This window comes from Gossypium hirsutum, chromosome A05 (assembly GCF_007990345.1).
Source record: "Gossypium hirsutum isolate 1008001.06 chromosome A05, Gossypium_hirsutum_v2.1, whole genome shotgun sequence".
NCBI lineage: Eukaryota > Viridiplantae > Streptophyta > Magnoliopsida > Malvales > Malvaceae > Gossypium > Gossypium hirsutum.
Window position 1 is genome coordinate 31,604,082 of NC_053428.1, and position 21,177 is coordinate 31,625,258.

The 21,177-nt window shown below is 27.9% G+C and overlaps 2 protein-coding genes and 1 long non-coding RNA gene across 3 annotated transcripts; all 3 read left to right on the forward strand.

Moving 5' to 3' along the window:
• Positions 1–379: 379 nt before the first annotated feature.
• On the forward strand, positions 380–4,713 carry LOC107957503 (GDSL esterase/lipase At1g29670). Its single transcript, XM_016893024.2, has 4 exons — positions 380–894; positions 1,864–2,106; positions 3,915–4,161; positions 4,232–4,713. Exons 1-4 carry the CDS (start codon positions 490–492, stop codon positions 4,465–4,467), a joined length of 1,131 nt encoding a protein of 376 aa, XP_016748513.1. The 5' UTR covers positions 380–489; the 3' UTR covers positions 4,468–4,713.
• A 1,483-nt stretch (positions 4,714–6,196) lies between these two features.
• On the forward strand, positions 6,197–7,744 carry LOC107957502 (uncharacterized). Its single transcript, XR_001700473.2, has 2 exons — positions 6,197–7,184; positions 7,443–7,744. It is a non-coding gene; the product is annotated as an uncharacterized lncRNA (long non-coding RNA).
• Positions 7,745–8,626: 882 nt separating this feature from the next.
• Positions 8,627–9,101, forward strand: LOC107960617 (GDSL esterase/lipase At1g29670-like). Its single transcript, XM_016896935.1, has 2 exons — positions 8,627–8,795; positions 8,866–9,101. Exons 1-2 carry the CDS (start codon positions 8,627–8,629, stop codon positions 9,099–9,101), a joined length of 405 nt encoding a protein of 134 aa, XP_016752424.1.
• The last annotated feature ends 12,076 nt before the right edge of the window (positions 9,102–21,177 follow it).

Consider the following 21,177-nt stretch of genomic DNA (forward strand, 5'->3'; position numbering starts at 1 on the left):
AAATTATAAAAATTTGATTTAATCCTTTAACAATTATAAATATATATACTATAAAAAATTAAAATTTCATTCAGCCGCCCCTAAAAAATTATTCTAACTTCGCTCCTGATATAAAATATCACTTTGGCTCCCCTCATTGAATTGTACATAGCTCTCCTTGGAGTAAGAGACAAAACCCTCCTTGAGAGAAAATACCTTTCGTTGTTAAGAAGGTTGGCATCCCTGAAAACGACACTTCAAAAACTTCTTTTAGAAAGTCCGTCCGCACTCAACATTAGTAAATATATAACACCCAAAATATTTTTTTAGTAATAATTCTAAGTTAAACAAAGATAGATTAGAGAATATAGAGAAGTTGATACTTGGTAACTATTACCAAACATCTGGATAATTAGGACTCACTAGCTTTGTTGTTCTATAAATAACAAGCCCCTCTCCTATCTTTCCACACAAATAGCAATCAAATAATCCTATATACTGGGAAAAATAATGGCTAAAAAAGCAGGAAGAGGGTTTATCCTTGTATGCCTTCAACTCTTGCTCTGTTTCTCTCAACTCAATTGCATAAGAGCTAAAGGGGAGGATGGAAGTGATGATGAGATCAAAGGTATGTTTGTATTTGGGAGCTCTTTGGTGGACAATGGCAACAACAACTACCTTGAAAACTCGACGGCTAAAGCTGATTTCTTACCCTATGGGATAGACTTTCCAAAGGGACCATCTGGCCGATTTACAAATGGAAAAAATGTGATCGATTTACTAGGTGAAATGCTGAAGCTTCCCTGCCTTATTCCACCCTTTTCTGACCCTTCAACAAAGGGAAGCAAAGTGGTTCATGGTGTCAACTTTGCCTCTGGTGCTTCTGGTATTTTGGATGATACTGGTTTTCTAGCGGTAAGACATATTCTGTTTTTTACTACCTTTTTCACCAAGCACCGCTTGCAGTTTTACATTCACTATATCTTCGTCCTCTTGTCTGTTTTTTCCTTTAAAATAGTCTTCTCCCAAGGGTTCCTTTCTTCAATCCCAAACCCAATCCTGCAAAAAAAATTGTGCAGAGAGAATTTTTCCATATCTATGTAGAATTCAACTTCACTTTGGAATAGTTTTCTCCTTTTTCGGAAAGAAGACTTTGGGATAGTCAAATATAGAATATAGGTATTTGATAACAAGGGCAAAAAAATTTACACAATTAAATTATAAATTTTTAAAAAATCAAAATATAATTTTATTATATATGATTTTATTAATTTTGAAAGGATTCCATGATTTTTTTTTTATTTTTGAAAACCAAAATATAATTTTATCAACATTAACTTCCAATTTTAAAATTTTTAGAGTAAAAAGAAAATTTTCTATTTTGAATGTACCCACACCCCTACTTGCCCGTGAATTCACATTGTTTGACCAGGAAAACGAATTGTTGATTAGAAATTAAATAGATTATTTTCTATATTTAAAATTTTTTAATATATATTTAATAAATTTAGACTTGATTGATAATAATATTTTTATTTATATTAAACATAAATTTGAGTACATATAATCGTATTTATCTTTTTATCTAAAGATAAAAAAATTTTAAGATAAATAAACTATTTCTTTAAAAGATAGTATGTTATATTTATTAAATTGTGTGATTTTATTTAAATATCTAATATGATATGAGATTTTTTTAAAGATAAGAGTAAGGGTTACTTTAGAATGAAATAACGTGAATACAAATATTTTATTACTTTAATTATGATTCACTTGAAAATACAGTATGAAGTTTTGTTTTTGGTTCTTTTATATTAATTGCCTTAGCCCTTGAGAGTTTGTGGCATGACAGCAAATAAGTTTGAGGAGGAATGGAAATTGCAGGGGCAAGTGATAAGCCTAAATCAACAAATAAGGAACTTCGAGACGGTGACGTTGCCGGAAGTGAAAAAACAATTGGGGGTTAATAGAAGAGAGAATAGGAAAGCGATGAAAAAGTACATGTTCATAATGGGAACAGGAGGCAACGACTATTTATTCAACTACTTTGTGAGAAAAGGGGAGTACAATGTTAGCCTTGAAACTTTCACTGTCAATCTCACCACCTCTCTTTCCCATCAACTCAAGGTGCATTCCTTTTTCCCCTCTATTTTCTTTTTACGCTTCTATCGGTTCTCTTTAGTTTTTTTCATTTTTTATATCTAAAAAAATGGAAGTAAATTAATCTTTATTAATTTTAAAAATAGTAACTAAAGATATTTAATTACATCATTAATATATTTCATAATTTACATATTGTATCAATTTGATTATGATTTAATATATTTAACTCACAATATTTTTTTATAAATGTTGAACTAAAATTTATTGAATTTTTTAGAATCAAGATCTAAGTTAATAAAATATGTAAATATTGAGAGTTATATTTATTATTGTACTAATAAAAAAATATACACAATTGACAAAAGAAATTAATGTCATGATTAATTTCCTTCATTACTAACTTTCAAGATAGACATAGATTAAATTGCTTCAATTTTTTTAGGGAGACTAATTTGTTCAATTTCGAAATCGAGAGAAACCAAATAAATCTTTTTACCTTATTCTTTATATTATTTTTTAATATTTAATAATTTTAAAATTTTATTTATTAAATTTCTAAACAAAGACAACTTAGTAATTTTCATTTTAACAACAAATATATATTTATTATAAGTATTTATATTTGTTTTCCATGCAATATAAACATATAATATATAAAATAAATAATAGCATATTATAAATTTTTAAAAAGCCAAACTTTTTTACTTTTAACTTATTTTTCAATATTTTTATTCAGATAACCTAAATATCAATTTTAGGTTTGGACAATTGATCTTCAGAGTCATTTAGGTTAAATAAGTCATATTTTATTTATTAAATACATTATTTTAAGAAAGTTAATTAATAATTGAATTTGAGTGTAATTACTTGTAAATACAAATATGTGATATATTTGAGTAATTATTCTAATTAGTAGGTTTCATGGATTCATTTACACTCTTCAATTCTTATGGGGTGTTGAGAATTGAAGTAATTATGTGAGTAATTACAAGTAATTACAATCAAAATCAATTATCATAGGATTTTTCAAGTACACCTGTGAGGAGTGAAACTAGAAAATTCTTTTAGAGTGGTCGAAATTATGTTGTAATTTTTACGATAACAAAAATGTAATATTACTATTTTAATAACCCGTATCTTTATAATTTTTGAAGGATTAAATCAAATTTTTATATTTTAGGGGGCAAAGTGAAATTTTACCTTTACTAGTTTAAAATTTAAAAAATTTTAAAGGGACTAAATGAAAAATTTTCCATTTTAAGGGGCGCTAACCCCTGCCAACGCCCTAGTTTCGCCCCTGACACCCGTACATGATTTAAATTTAAAAAGTTATTTTTATACAATAATGATAGAATATTTTAATTTTTAGGACATATATTTATATTTGTAAATGTAACTAAATGTTATATTACTAATCTCATTTAAATAATCTTCAAATTTTATTAACAAGAGATAACTCCGTGCATTTTGACCTACTAAATATTTAACTAGAGTATATAGTATTTATTATTAATTAATTATATTTGGTCAAAGATCAACCGATAATAACAAAGAGAATATGTATAATGTTAGAGAGAGAATAACTCAACAAATATAATATGCTAGAGTAATTAGATTAAATTAGATATAATATTATTATTTATTAATAGTATTGTCCAATACTTTCTTAAACTAACATGTTACATACAATGATTTGATTTTTAAGCTTTGTTATTTGTTTAGAAAATGCTTTTTTTTATAATTTAAATTTATTTAGTTATATAATTACAATTTATACTCTCAAATATAACAAACATAATTAACTAAATCTGATAATTGTTGGATTATTGCAGAAGTTGTACAGATTAGGAGCAAGGAAGTTTGTATTGATGTCAGTATATCCACTTGGATGTTCTCCAATGTTGAATGCATTGCGTAAAGATGGGTGCATCGAAGTTATGAACCAGGCGGCGATTCTTTTCAATGATGGGTTGAAATCAATAATAGACGCGGCTAAATCTGACATGCCAACTTCTAATCTTGTTTTGGTCAACTCTTACAATATTGTAACTGATATCATTCAAAACCCTAGTTCCAAAGGTAAGAAAATGATAATTTAGTACGAGACTGGACCGGTTTGATTTAAAATATGATGATATTGTGTTGACAGGTTTCAAAGATGCTAACAATCCATGTTGTGAAGTGGTGCCATTGACACAATTAGCAGGCAATGGAGTTTCATGCAAGAAAGGTGGGAGGATATGTATGGACAGGAGTGCTCATGTGTTCTTTGATGGGCTTCATCCCACTGAAAAAGTGAATGTGGAAATAGCAGCCAAGGCTTTCACTTCTGATCTTAAAACCGAAGTTTATCCCATTAATGTTAATCAACTTGTCCAACTTTAAGTTACATTTCCAAGCTTCACATGTATGTATATCGTTTTCCATAACTTTCTTCTATTTGTGGGGATTTTATCTTTCGACCTTAATCAAACACGAATAAAGTAAAATTAAGCTCCTCTTAAAAACCATCCAAAAAGATGTGGGTTGGGCTGAGCTTTTTATGAAATTGTGAACAGGGTTCCTAGGAGGGTGCATACCCTACAAAATCTTTGTCCCCCACACTTTAATAATCGACTTCTTTTCTTTCAATACTCTTGCGAAGATAGTGTTATATTTAAGTTATATCTTAATTTTCAGGGTTGAGTTCGAAGTGGGTAAAATTATATTTAAGTCAGATCAGATTGTGTTAGGATTATATTATATTATATTGGGATTGACGCAAGCAAAAAAACATCTCCTCCCACTCTGTTGCCATCTTTAGATCCACATATATTTGTATTATTGGGTTATTTCACATTCGAATCCTTCATCAGTTTTAACTTTTATGTTAAAGCTTTTTTCTATATATTTCTAGAAATACCTTTTGTTTCATACACCTTCAATTCCTTTTCTAACAAATTAATGTTGTAGTAATTATTACCATTACTTTCTTATTCCTTTCAAAATTCTTCTCTATATTTTCACAAATAGAAAGTACGACCATTTTTAAAATTTTATTTATCTAAATATTATAAAAACTATAATGTATTTAATATATGTTTTTATATTTGTTTTGTTTAATATTATATTTAATATAGTTTATTAACATGTGATTATAAATAACTTTCAAGCAAATAATCTTGAGAAATAATTCAAGAAGTGACTGTAGAGACAAGTCTTTACAAATATTTATATTCTAACACGCTTGATTATGCAAAGATGTAAAGATATATTGGACAAATATGATAAAGAGTTATTGATGTCCGGACAAAATGGGCCGAGAGAGTTAAGAAAAATGTAGCTATTAACAATGAGTTGTATGATAAAGAGATGTGTTAATTTCTACAGTAGATGGTCTTTATGCTAAAAGAAGTCCATCGATTTATTAAAATCTTAAATTAGTACGACAATGCATGAAATGGAAAATGATAGTAGTACTAACTACACTTAAAGTTCTAAAGCTAATGGTTTCAATTGGTAAGAATTACTAATTGCAACAAATAATGATTAGTCCTCTCTCGCTAATGATGGATTGATACCTACAGAATTCAAACAAACAATTCTTCGCTAAGTCCCTTTCACCTTTCGATCTCAAATAATTAATTGAAGTGCTAAAATAAAATCTCCTCTCAATCTCATTCATTTAAACCTAATCAAATCAATACATACTTGATAGGATGTCCTCTCATCCTATTCCATCTAAAATTTCACTCAAACTTTGTCAATTTTGAGTGATAAACACAATTGATTTAATCTAATCCATGCATTCAAATTAACAAAATGCATACAATCAGATCAACAGTAATCAAGACAACCAATCACCTAAAGGATTTAGTTCATATCCAAGGCAATTACAATCGTACGATAAAATTCCATTTCATTCAATATAATGAAATTAAAGGAAAATTAGTTCTTGAATTATGTTCCCAGAGAAACCAATCGGGTCGCTGACGCTTTGGCTAAAAAGGCCTTGTCAAGTGGTAATTCATTGCGTATTATCGAGTCTCCTCCTATCAGGATTAAAGATATTTTGCAGAAAGATAATTTTGTTAATAATTCCCTCATGAATCGTCTTATGTAATCATTGTTTCATTCACCCAAAAAAATTTAAAGGAAAATAAAAAAAAAGTTTAAGAAATGCTCGTTAAAATGAGAAATCCTTGGCTTGAGAAGTCCAATTGTATTCAATCCACGCAAAGTCTTGATGCCCAATAACATTAAACACCAATTGAGGGTAGAAAATGGAAAAATCTGTCAATTGACTATAAATTCTACCCTAGAAATGCAATAAGCAAAAACTAAAAATAAAATTTGTTGACGGAAATTATCTCTACTTTGATGTCTTTCTTTTGTTGATTATAAAGTGATATTTATAATAAAACCCTAATTAATAATTCAATTACATTAATGCCCTCAATATAATTATCAAATTAAGGCATTTTTTATTCAATTTTCCATTGACTACCCCAAATAATGATATCAGATTCTGCAGTTACGAAAGGCGTTGTTGCGACAATGGGATCCATGGTCGCGAAAATGGACTGTCTGTTCCCCAAAACTTGCTCTAATTAGTTGATCATTATTGCAACGCTGAAGTTTCATGGTTGCAACAACAATCTCTCTGATTGCCTCTTAGCTCCAGTTAGAGCCTTCGTGGTCACAAGAAGAACTTGTAATGGTCGCAACAATGGTTTAGTTGAGGAAACTCTTTGGCAAGTCGACAAGGTCGTAGTCGTGAAAAGACATCTCATGGTCGTGACAAGGAAGTGCTTTCCTTGTGTTCCTCTATTAACCTCACTCGATTAAGCTCTACAATGCCCTTTGCACACTTTTAAGTCCATATATGAAGGAAATTAACTATTTATTCAAAATTGAACAAAAACTTACCAAAAACAACATTTAAACTAAATCCTAACACAGTCGGCGAACCCTAATCCCCTTTTGCGTAAACACCGATCCACCACCACAGTCGGCGACCAGCGTATTCGAGCTTTGGGAGATGGTTTTTCAGCCTTGAGATCCCTCTTTCGGCATCGATTTCAACGAAGCAAAAAAAAAGAAATCTATGGCCTATTCGCAAGGTAAGACCCTCCTTCACTTTTTCTTTGTTTTCTAACACAATGACGAAAGATTTGAAGGAAAATAAATCGCAAGGAAATGCTAGAACTTGAAGAAACTTAAACAGAAATCACCTTCAAATTTTTGAATGCTTTCTTTCTATTCAGTATGCGTAAAAAAATAAATGAAGAAGTTCTTGGCTTTATAGTCGAAATCCGAAAGAATAAAAAAAATACAAATTTTTCCTTCGTGTTTGCTGTCGTTCTCTTGTATGTTTGCAGGTATGGAGGTACGGGGCTAGCTGTGGTGGTACGTGGCACTCGGCGTGGGGCGTACGGAGGTGTGCTGGAGGTCGTACGGCGCTTGGAGGCTGAAGGCTGCTATGGCGCATCGAGGGGGACCCTAGGGTTTCTGTGAATGTCAAACTCTTGGGCCATTTGGGCCTGCTTTGTTGTGTAATATTGGGCTAGGATTAATTTGGGTCCTTGTAATTATTTTGGGCCGATGGACTGTCTTTGTTGTAAATGGGTTATAATATTTGGACTGTTATAATATTTTTATTATAACTTATTCTCTTTTTTTTTGTTTGTACGGGCCCGGGCTAAAATTGGGCCTTACAAGCCAAATTTTATTTATTGAGTATATTATTTTAGGAAAATTAACTAATAATTAAATTTGAGTATAATTACATGTAAATATAAATATTTGACATATTTGAATAATCATTCTAACTAGTACATTCCATGGATTTCAGTTACACTCTTCAATTCTTATGGGGAGTTAAGAATTGAAGTAATTATGAGTAGTTACAAGTAATTACAGTCAAATTCAATTACCATAAGACTTTTCAAGTACACCTGTACATATTTAAATTTAAGAAGCTATTTTTATACAATAATGATAGAATATTTTATTTTTTTAGGACATATATTTGATATTTGTAAATGTAATTAAATATTATATTACTAATCCCATTTAGATAATCTTCAAATTTTATTAACAAAAGATAATTTTGTTCATTTTGATCTACTAAATATTTAACTAAAGTATGTAGGATTTATTATTAATTAATTATATTTGGTCAAAGATCAACCGATAATGACAAAGAGTATATGTATAATGTTAGATTGAGAAGAACTCAATAAATATAGAATGCTAGAGTAATTAGATTAAATTAGATATAATATTATTATTTATTAATAGCTTTATTGTTAAATACTTTCTTAAACTAACATATTACATTCAATGATTTGATTTTTAAACTTTGTTATTTGTTTAGAAAATATTTTTTTTTTATAATTTAAATTTATGTAGTTAAGTAATTACAATTTCTACTCTCAAATATAACATATGATTAACAAATCCGATAATTGTTGAATTATTACAGAGGTTGTACAGATTAGGAGCAAGGAAGTTTGTATTGATATCAATATATCCAATTGGATGTTCTCCAATGCTGAATGCAATGCGTAAAAATGGGTGCATCGAAGTTATGAACGAGGCGGCGGTTCTCTTCAATAATGAGTTGAAATCAATAATAGACGGGGCTAAATCCGACATGCCAACTTCTAATCTTGTTTTGGTCAACTCTTACAATAGTGTAACTGATATCATCCAAAACCTTTATTCCAGAGGTAAGAAAATAATAATTAAGTAGGAGACTGAATCAGTTTGATTTAAAATATGATGATATTGTGTTTACAGGTTTCAAAGATGCTAACAGTCCATGTTGTGAAGTGGTGCCATTGAGACAATTAGCAGGCAATGGAATTTCATGCAAGAAAGGTGGGAGGATATGTATGGACAGGAGTGCTCATGTGTTCTTCAATGGGCTTCATCCCACTGAAAAAGTGAACGTGGAAATAGCAATCAAGGCTTTCACTTCTAAACGTAAAACCGAAGTTTATCCCATTAATGTTAATCAACTTGCCCAACTTTAAGTTACATTTCCAAGCTTCACATGTATGTATATCGTTTCCCATGACTTTCTTCTACTTGTGGGGATTGTATATTTCGACCTTAATCAAACACGAATAAATTTAAATTAAGGTCCTCTTTAAAACTTTCCAAAAAGATGTGGGTCGGGCCGAGCTTTTTATGAAATTGTGAACAGGGTTCCTAGGAGGGTGCATACCCTACAAAATCTTTGTCCCCTACACTCTAATAATCAACTTCCTTTCGTTCAATACTCCATTTCCAAGCTAGCAATTAGCAACTTCTGCTCTTGCGAAGGTGGTGTTATATTTAAGTTATATCTTAAATTTTTTATAAAAATAAATTTAAAAAGACTAAGTTCGGGCAGATCGGAGTCTCATTTCAATGAGTTTTGGCCCACACACCTCTAAGAGGAGGGATAAGTTCCCAGCTATAGTCACTGCCATGCCCCTTTTTAAAAAGCCTCGTCTTGAGATCAGATTCCCTTGCTCTACTAGTAGCAGGTTTTTATTCCTATCATCTTTTTGAGAATTCAACATCCAGTTCATAGAGATCAAATGAACTAAAATTATTAAAATAAATGTTTCCTAACAAATTGAAAATATATTAAAAATATATATTTATACCTAAATAACACTAGTATAGTTACAACTTAACAAGTAAATGCCTCTAAAATGGAAGCAAACGTAACAATAAAATAAGAGATATATAATATCCAAACAATAACAATAATATAGTAGCAATATAATAGCAAAATGACAACAAAACAACAGTAAAACAGCAGCAAAAGAATTTTTTGAACCAAATTCCGGCTTGGCCTGGACCGTTTAGAAAACGAGCCTTATTTTTTGTCCAAACTCATTTTCAGGCATATATTTTTATCTAAACTCTCCCACTTTTCAAGTGAACCTTCCGACCTTAGCAGGTGGCCTGACCGGTTTATATAGTAGTACAAGTTTAAGAGAACAAAATTACTCTTCATTATCTATAATATATATTAAAGCATGAGATTGGAAAATTTTTTAACTAATGAGAATACTATTTATTTTCTATCATATTTATTACTAAATTTACATTTTAAAATAATTATAATATTTAAATTAGAGTTATTAATAAAAAATTAAAATAAAATAGAAGTTGAGATAATTATACATTTAAAAATAATTATAATTTATTTTACAATTATTAATAAAAATTATGCTAACTTTAAAATATTTTAAAATAGATTTATTATTTGAATAGTATAATAAGCATTTTAATTATCACTTAACTAATATTAGAGTTAATTATATTAATTGGTTCTTATTTTTTCTATTATAATATTTGAATTGTTAAATTAATATATTTTAATTAAATTCAATAATTCAAATAAAAAATATTATTCACACTAATTACTGAAATTATAATACAATATTTAAAAAATTAATTAAATATTAAAGGTGTAAAATCATTTACAACATATGTTACATTAGAAGCTAGTACTATTAAATTAATATTTGAATAATAATTTTTAAATAAAAAATAATAATATTTTTGATAAAATCATAACAATATATTTAAAAAATTAATAATTAAACAAATTCATATAGCAAGTCTTATAGCATTTGAAGAACTCTTACAACACTTAATTAGTAGTAATTCCAGCTCAAAAAAATTTAATAGTGGATTAATTTAATAATTAAAAAATTACAATGATAAAAGAATAAGCTACGTACTTAATTTAATTTAGTACTCTTATAGTATAAACCATAATGTTAAAAATTAATATTGTGTCCATAAGTAAACAATATAAAAAACCAATTCTTTTGAAAATCACTAAGAGGAAATAGGGGTAATTTAGATATTAAAAGTTAAAGAACAATTTAAATATTTTAACAAAATATAATTAATTATTTTAATTATTATATTTTATTTTATTTATTTATGCTTTTATTTTTTTCTATTTATTATAATTTAGGTAGTATTTTCTTGTTTAAAAAATTAAAGAATATAGTTTTGACAAAAAATTAAAGTGAAAATAAAATTGTATCAATTTAAAACTTTAATTTTCTGATTATATCTATTTTTTTGAGATAATACCTAGAATTATCGATAGCTCCTCCTCAACCCATAAATAGGAAGATAATGCGCTTCAACGCACTCGAATTGATGTCCTATTGCATTAGCAACAATGCCCATGTCAATCAAGTTAAAACTCAATCGAATTAATTCCGCAAAATAATAATAAATAAACAAGTAGCATACTTAATTTTATTTAGTATTCTTATATTAAACAAGCAACATAGTTATTTAGAGATTTTTTAAGTGATCGATTTCTTCTTATTATTTTATGTTAATAATTATTATTTAATTAGTGTTATAATTATATGCTAATTAAAAATAAATTTACCATTGTAAAGAGATGCATCAAGGCCAACACTTCCAAATAGCATGTAAAGAAAATTAGAAAATAAAATTATTTTTACTATTATTTGTTAAGCAGTGGTGGAGCAGTCTTGGTCTCCCTAAAATGGTAAAAATTTAATTTAGACTTTTTATAATTTATAAAATTTTAAATTAATAATGGTAAAATTACACTTTAATCCTTTAAAATGATAAAAAATTAATTTAACCCTTTAAAAATTATAAAGATATAAGCTATTAAAATATAAAATTATATTTTTAATATTGTAAAAATATATAATTTAATTCTGAACTCCCAAAAAAAAGTTTCAAGCTCCGCCACTGTTGTTAAGTTTTACTTCTATTATGGAGATCGTTAATGTTAATAAGTTAGAAGCTTCTCAAAAAATAATGTAATATTAAAGTATTGATTCTTCAAAAAGGGGGAATAGATTATATGAGAATTATAATAGTATAAGAGAGAGATGAAATTTTAATTAATGGTGAGTTGATGTTATATTTATAATATAAATTTGATTTTTTATATATTTTAAATTTTACTTGTATTCTTTTTTAAATTTTCTTTTAAAATTTTAAGAAATTAAAATGCAAATCATGAAGTTTAATGATGTTGTGATAAATTTTAACAAATGGAGAGGTGGATAAGTTTAATAAACTTCAACTATCATTAATGAAGACATTTCTCCAATTGTTGTATGATTTTTGGCTATGCTCTCACTTTTCATAAGGTGTACATGGGCCTTACATTAAGTACCTTCAAGCCCAAATGAATAGATGCAAAATGGATATTATAGATGTAACATGGGGAAGCTACCTGTCTTTTCACATCCCTAACTCATTATTATAATCCAAATGGTGTAACCATAAAATGAAACATAAAATCTTGTGTTAAATATCTAAACATTTCCTATTCCCCTCTCAATAAAAATATATATAAAAATTTGAGATTGTTTAGATCAGATTTGAATTTGGTAAATATTTTCATATTGGGTTTGAACTTTAGGAATTTTTAAAGATTAATATGGATAATAAAAAAGGTTTAAGTCTTAATGTGAGAACAATTATTAAGTTTAGGGCTTAACTTAGATAAAAAAAATTAAGCTTCAGCGTGAAAAAAATTGTCAAATTCAAACCGAAAAAACAATTTACCCATTAAAATAATTTATTTTAATGACCGTTAAAACAAAATTCAACAATAAATGAGTTGATTAAACAAAATAAATAAATAAATAGAGTTAATCGCACCATTCATGTCCAAATTATAACTTTTATTTTAAATTGTTTTTCAAATTTCAAAACATTCCAATGACACCTCCAAATCATCAATATTATATCAAAAAGGTCCTTTCATTATTGAAACCATTAATTTAACCATTAAATGACACACAAAATCTTATGTGACATAATTTAAAATGAAAATTTTAATGAAAAGTAAAATGTTGCCGCATAAATTTTAAAATTAAAAACTAACAATAAAGTAGAACTGAAAAAGGAGCGAGTGGATGATAGTTTCCGGAAAAAATTCTAAAACATTATAACCAAGATTTTTATAACATTCATTTTTACAATATACATTTTTCTTTAAAATTTTTATTTTTAAATTACGACACATAAGATTTGATATCTCATTTAACGATTTGAAGGACCATATTGATATAATATCAATAATTTAAGGATATAATTAAAATATTTTAAAATTTGAATACTAATTTAAAATGAGAACTTTGGAGATGTTTAGTGTAATTAACTCAAACAAAAAAATATGAATAAAAAGGAAAAATAAATTAAAAATAAAATAACTCAGTATTGAAGGTAAACAAAAACAACGAATAAATACTATCGTTTTTTTTATATATAATCATGAATAAATATTAATTGATTAATCGAATAAGATGTACTTTCTAACGAGCTACTGTGTTTTCTTTTGTAAAGAGTGTTTCTCAAATTATTGTGCATCAGTGTATTTATTTCATTGTAACTTGGAAAATGATAAAAAGATTGGGTATTCTCCAATCAATGTTACACTATTTTAAAATGTTTAATTGAATTATCTAAATATTAATTTTTATATTAATAAAGTTCTATCAATTGTGCTGTTAATTTAAACATTAAATATAAATATAAATATAAATATAAATATATATAAAATATATTTTAAAAAAATGTAAATCAAATCATATATGTATTCAAAAAAATATAAAATTTCGATATAATAGGTTTGAAAATTCACAATGACAAAAAATATAGGAAGATTAATTTTTTTACAATTTAATTCTTACGTTTTAAATATTCTCTTCATTGGATTTGAGCTAATATTCAATATCTAATTTATTAGGTCAACAAATAGAGAGACATAATTAAATATAATATTGATACATTCGTGATTAAATTAAAGAGAACCTAATTAAGAATGGATTATAGTTTAAAGATGTCAATTAACCCAAAAAGATACAACAGATAAAATACTTCAAATCGAAAAAAAAAAAGGACTATTTAAAAGTTTATTCGTATAAGTGGAAGACATGAAAGTTCTTTTGGAAGAACCATCACATCATTTTAAATCCAAATTCGTGAAAATTGACTGACCATTGAAAAGATACAAAACTACTTACGATACATCCTCTCAGAACTTCTTTTATATAAGGCTTCTTTTAATTGAAATTTTGATTTCAAGTAAATTACCAAAATATATGGATTTTGAAAGATAATGGAGTAATAGTTGGATTTTTTTCTATACTTTGATAAATACGCTGATTTTAGAAAAAAAAAACAAAAAATGCGTATAATACAACATGTTTTTATTTGAGATGGCAAAAAACGCGTCATATAAGACGCACTTTCAACGTCTCTATTGCCACCTTAGCTGAAAACGTGTCTTACTGGACACGTTTTTGTCCAACAGTAAATTTCCCCTAACAGTCAAAAAATCCAATAGCAAATTTTTTTTCTAATGACTAGTTTATTTGCTATATAAACCCAAGTCATTTTGTTTCTTTTGCATTCAAATCTCATTTTCTCAATTCTCTTAGTTCATCTATTATCTCAACTATTTAGTTCTCAATTTTTCATTCAATTTCTCTCAAATCTTGTTCTTTTAAATTTATATTTCGTAATTTTTTTAATTTTAATTGATTTTTATAATGAAAATTCTGCTTATTCGTTTGGGTGACAAACACATTTTCGGTGTCCAATTACAAATTATAAGAAAATACGCTACTAGATGGTTGTAAATGCATACATTATTGCTAAATAATGGGTGGACGGACCATCAGTGTTGCAGGTTAATATGTTGTTATATAGTTGTGAGTACACAACATAATTGCAAATGAAGTTGCTAGATGTATGTGGATAAACTACCAAAGTTCCAGATTAATAATCTGTCAGAACTTCCTCCTTTCTAGAGCGTCCCAACCTATGCAACAAAATAAGACATGCTTAAAACATATCATAATAGAACAAATATTATGATTAAAAATAATCAAATATTGCAACAATAAATATGTTTTCAAAGAATTAATTCAGTAGCGAAATCGTATATTCCTCAAAGGTTTAATTTAGTGGTGTCATAAGGTATGTTATATGAAAATAGTAAATACAAATATAATTAACATGACTACTCACAGTTCATGCAACTGGGTATATATTTAATATTATTATAGTAAATTAAATCATGAATTCAGGCATTATTCATATTATCAGGGACTTAATTGCATAAATTAAACACTAAAATAGTTCAGGGACCAATCAAGAACTAATATGCATAAATAATAAAATTTTGGCCCAAAATTGTAAATTTTGAGTTTTAAGGGACACATGGTCATGTGACCGAACCGTGTGGGAAGCCCTGGACTGTGTGGAAGGGTACACGACCGTGTGGCTAGGCCGTGTGGAGAGACTATGACCGTGTGGTGTTCGAAAAAGCAACCTATAGGGGGGACATGACTATGTGGCAGACCTTGTGAGAAAAGAAAAACCTAGGGTTTCAAGGGGGATATGATCATGTATGTAGCCGTGCAGTCCACACAGGCGGCCCACACACCCATCTAGTAAGTCGTGTGGTCTGGGCTGGTTCGGTTTTGCATTGATTTTCTTATAAAAGGACACACACTTGACTTCTGGGGTCTCGAGCAACGATCCTCATCCAAATTTGATTTGGGATACCCACAATAGGTCTTTCGATTGATAAGAAGGCAAGAATTATTATCGAAGTTCAAGATTTATCGAATTTAACAAGATATTCTACAAAAACTCATAAAAGATTCGAAATTGATTTTGGAAAATTGTCAAGAATAATATTATACCATATTTCTAGGGTTCTACGAAATTCAAAACATGAATTCTTACTGATCTTTGCAAGTTAGAAATGAAATTTGATAGTGTTATGCTAAAACAATACGAAAAACAAATTGAACGAGGTGGAATTCATGTCTGAGATATCAACAATAAATTTCCAACAAAAGAATCTGAAAATTTTATGAAAAAGAAAAGTGAAAAAATAAAAGAAAAAGATGTATTTAAAGAAGAGAGAAAAGAAATTCTAAATAAGGTTGGAAAAGATAATCAAAATTCTATTATGATTAGGAAGAGACTAAATGGTTAGGTTAAACAAACTTTAAAGGGTTGATTTGGTAATTAAACTATTCTGCCAAAATTAATAAAAATGAAAAAATAAAAGAGGTAAAAAGAAAATAATAAGATTTGAACCTTGGTTCTCTAAGCAATATCCTAAGTTCTTAACCATCAAGACTAAGACTTATTTCTTAATTATTTTACTAATTCTAACTCTATAAATTTTGGGATGTTACAAGTAGAATAATGAATGTGTGATTAAATTCAATTGCTTAATAAGTAGTTAATGGAAATGAGTGGAATGAGTAAGTACAAGTTATACCAATAAAGATCAAATGGAACAATTCAATCAATCAGGGTGGCATGGATATATATTACTCCTGATCCGGCATTTTAACATTTAGTGTTAGGTTAAAGGTCATTGTTTTTCTTTTAATCTCGAGTGATTAAGAGTTAATTATCATAATATTATTTTAAAAAGTAAGTGATCATATACAAAAATTTAAATTAAATTAAAAGCAAGTAAGGGATTAATTTGGTAAAAATATTTAAACAAAAACAAAGCACCCTTACATTACACTTAATTGTCCCTACGCTGTTAAACATATTTCAATGGACTAAAGACTGGTCATGTGTACAGGGCTGCCTTTAGGGGTAGTTTGGGAGTGTTGTCGCCTGGGCTCAATGCTAGAAAAGGCCCAAAAAAATTCTTTTCTTCAGCTTTTAACGTGGGAAAAAAATCTTCAACCTTTTAAGTCTTTTGATCGACGTTTCATTGTAGGCAGGAAAAAAAAAAAAGAAAAGGGGCCTTCAATTCTTTGCCATAAACGCTTCATCTCCAACTCCTTGGCTTCTCTAAACCTCATTTAGTTCCCAAATTCCAAATCCTACTATTAAAGCTAACGGAGAATTTCAATTTTCCCCAAAAAGATCAACGGTTACTAGCATTCAACCTTATCTATTTTCCCATAACCATAGCAACCAGAGAAATTTTCTATAAGTTAAATAGGGCCAAATTTCATTTGAGTAATACATCATTCATCACCACCAATCAATTGAAGTTATTAATTTTTACTTTATATTTGAGAGATTGAGAGTTTGAGATTCTAAAATAATTTTTTCGGCGATTGATGGCGACTTTGGTGCGGTAGTCCTTCTTTCTCCTACCGTTTTGTGTGGCTGTGCTAGACTGCCATTATTCAACTAGTCGTTGCACCTGCTTGCTGCCAATGGTGCCTCCCATTTATGGTCTGCTAGATCTACCATTGTTATAGGTATGATTCACCCTTTTTCCTTTTCTTTCTTGTAATCTTTTCATTCTTAATCTGATGATATATTTGGGTTTTAACTAATAAAGTCATTAAGTCAGCCTTATATTTAACTTCTCCCTCTAATTCCTTTTTTGATGAACCATAGTATAGTATACTATTGCATACCATTTCTTTATGACTTTATGTGATTGAAATTTTAATTATTTTTGTTACTCATTTTTAATTCCTTAGTTGCATTTCCCTCACAAATAATTGGATATTGTTAATTATCATGTCTATTTGTAATTGATTATTATAATTATATTCATAGAATTCCAAAGACTCGATTTGACTTTTGGAATTAGCAAATGTGAAAGCAAATATTCAACTTGGAATTCTTCAATCAAGTGTTATTTTTTTATTTTCCTATGTTACTTGAGTATCTGATTTATATTTTATAGACAATATTACCTAAAATGCATTTATTTGGAAGTGAAAAAAGGAAAAAGAGAAAATATGCTGAAGAGTTAAAAAATTACAATAAGGTACTATTGATAAATTTATTTTTAAAAAAGTAGTTTCTAATGAAAATTTGGATCAATCAAATAAAAGTTTGCATTATTATGTCAATGAGAATGATGAAATTAATGATCCAAATGAGCCTAATGATGTGCTAAATGTATCTAATATTGAAAATACTGGTCTTAATGAAGAACAAACAATTTCTCCTGATATTGGCATTGATGAAAAACAAACAATTCCTTCTTTGGATATTTATAATCCTAGAAATTAGGTTAATCTTGATAACAAAACAAGTGACATTTTAGTTTAAAAGAGACCTATATTAAAATAAATGAATCTTGATTTTCCTCTAGATAATAATAATAGGCATTTTTCAGATGCTTATTTTTTTAGGAAGTTGAGCAATGGTGAGATTAGCAATAGAAAATGGTCGGTTTATTCCAAACATGTTGACAAAGTGTTTTGTTTTTGTTGTAAGTTGTGCAAATCTATTAGTAATAAAATTTTGTTAGCATATTAGTAAGAGGATCAAACAACATGAAAACAGTGCTGAACATATGACTAATATGAATACTTGGAATGAAATGAGAATAAGGTTGAATAAAAATGAAACAATTGATAAAATCTTGCAAGAACAAATTATGAAAGAGAGATGGATGCAAGTTTTACTTAGAATATTTTCAACTGTGAAATGTCTTGCTACTCATAATTTGACTTTTCGAGGATCCAATGAAAAAATCTATCAATATAGCAATGGTAATTTCCTGGGATTGATTGAAATGATTGTGGGATTCGATGTTACAATCCAAGATTATGTTAGACACATTCCAAACCGTGAAATTCATTATCATTATCTTGGGTAAAAAATTCAAAATAAGTTGATTTCCCTTTTGGCTGATAGTGTTAAAAGGTCTATAATTAAGATCATCAAAGAGGCGGAATATTTTTCTCTAATTCTTGATTATACCCCTAATATTGGTCATCAAGAACAAATGATTCTAATAATACGATGTGTGAATATGTCAACTAATAAAATAAATTACAAGATGTTTTGAAGTCTCATGATCTTAATGTTGATGATGTAAGGGGTCAGGGTTATGACAATGGGTCCAATATGAAAGGGAAGCACCAAGGTGTTCAAAAGCGATTTCTTGAAATAAACTCAAGAGCATTATATATGCCTTGCTCTTGTCATAGTTTGAATCTTACTTTTAGTGATATGGCACTTTCTTGCATTAGAGCTATTTCATTTTTTGGAATTGTTCAACACATATATTCATTATTTTTGGGTTCTACAAAAAGATGGAAAATTTTGCTTAACAATGTCCCTAAATTAACTGTGAAATTTCTATCTAATACATGTTGAGAGAGACAAATTAAAAGTGTTAAAACTATTAGATTTCAAACTCCCCAAATAAGATTGGCTTTGTCAGAATTATATGAATCTTGTGATGATGCAAAGTCAAAGAGTGAAGCAGAAAGTTCGATCAATGTACTTGGGAGTTTTGACTTTTTGCTTGGTATGGTAATTTGGTATGAAATTTTATTTGCTGTAAATATGGTGAGCAAGAAATTGCAATCTAAGTCTATGTGCATCACATCACCATAAAGCAATTAGAAGGTGTATTGTCATATTTTGAAAAGTATAGAAATGAAGCCTTTACTTCTAGTATGAATATTGCTAAAAGTATTGCACTTGATATGAATGTAGAGCCTACCCTTTCAACAAAGCGTCATGTTATTAGACAAAACAATTTGATAAGAATAACCAAGAGGATGAAGAAATTCAGTTGGGTGATGAATTATTTAGAGTTGATTATTTTTTAGTTATTGTAGACATGACAATTACTTCTTCGAAGAGCAGATTTAGCGACTAAAAATATTTGAAAGTATTTTTGGGTTTTTGCTTGATTCAAACAAGTCAAAGTTATTGGATGAAAATGAATTAATTGAGAGAATGTTGTACTACTTTTCACTCTACCTTTTCTCATGGTGATTCATCAGATGTTGACTTAAATGATCTTTTCTCTAAATTAAAAGTGTTGCAATTTACTTTACCTAATGAATTAATGCCAGCCACAGAAATTCTTGTGTTTGTCAAATCTGCAGATTGTTATCCAAATGTTTCAGTTGCTTATAGAATTTTTTAATGGCCCCTGTGATTGTGGCATCATTTGAAAGAAGTTTTTGAAAGCTAAAATTAATCAAAACCTATTTGAGGTTGTCAATGTCAGAAGAACGGTTGAATGGTCTGGCAATTTTATCAATCGAGAAGGATATTTTTGAAAAACATAGATGTTGATGTTATCATTAATGATTTTGCATCTCAGAATGCTCGTAGAACCCTTTTTTTTATGATTTCCTGTGTTTTTGTAGTTGATGACATAAGAGTAGATTGAATGAAAAATGTTTTTTTTTGTTAGAAAATATCTTATTTGCTTAAGATAATAAAATGTATTATTTTAATAAAATTACTAGTATATATTTTTATTTTATTGTATTAAATTTTATACTTTTTTAAAAGGGATTCCAATTTATTGTCTTGTCTAAGCCCCAAAAATATCAAGAAAGGACCTGAGTGTGTATTGTATCATATCATATGTATAAATCACAAATATTTAAAGAATTTTTTTATATTGTATGACTATTTTTGTGAATAATTTTATAGCCAACATTTTTTCATTTTAAATTAATGTGACCCCATTATTTTATAAAACTTGTATGTTTAGTTTTTTATATCATAAAAGAAAACCAAGTCAAACAATTATAATTGTGTAAATAATAAAGATTTAGGAAATAGTTAAAAAAATAAAAATTTAATTTTTTTCAATTAATTTGTAGTAACATCAATTATCAAAATTTTAAAAATAAGAAAATATGTTATTATATTTTAATATCTTAATCATATTAGCTACGGGGTTAGGTGAGATGGTAAGGACCTTTCTTATTTTAATCAGTAGTCAAAGGTTTGATCCTCGTTTTGGATATGGAGTAGCTTGCCCAACATCTACTTCTTTAATGAATCTATAGAACTCGAATGATTAGTCATCGGGCTTACTTTAGTGGATATCTTGGGAAACAAAAAAAAATCTTAATCAATCTAAAATAAGTTTTTGTAGTATTTTGGAAAATTTAGAGTTTACGAGGAGTTGCTATGGAAAATGACATTTATCATATGTCTCATTTTTAAATTTAAGTTTTAATTTTTATAAAAATTAAATTTTAATTAAAATCTAATTTTATTTATAATGACACATAAATAGAAATACAAGTTTAAATTAATAAAACATAATTAAATTTATATTTTAAAATTTTTAAGATTTGAAGTAATCAAAGA

Bases quoted from the DNA above. Each gene is read 5' to 3' on its own strand.
- LOC107957503 (XM_016893024.2), top strand. From the start codon at position 490: ATGGCTAAAAAAGCAGGAAGAGGGTTTATCCTTGTATGCCTTCAACTC. The intron at 2,107-3,914 runs GTGCATTCCTTT...GGATTATTGCAG, and splicing joins CTCTTTCCCATCAACTCAAG to AAGTTGTACAGATTAGGAGC. The intron at 4,162-4,231 runs GTAAGAAAATGA...TTGTGTTGACAG, and splicing joins TCAAAACCCTAGTTCCAAAG to GTTTCAAAGATGCTAACAAT.
- LOC107960617 (XM_016896935.1), top strand. From the start codon at position 8,627: ATGCGTAAAAATGGGTGCATCGAAGTTATGAACGAGGCGGCGGTTCTC. The intron at 8,796-8,865 runs GTAAGAAAATAA...TTGTGTTTACAG, and splicing joins CCAAAACCTTTATTCCAGAG to GTTTCAAAGATGCTAACAGT.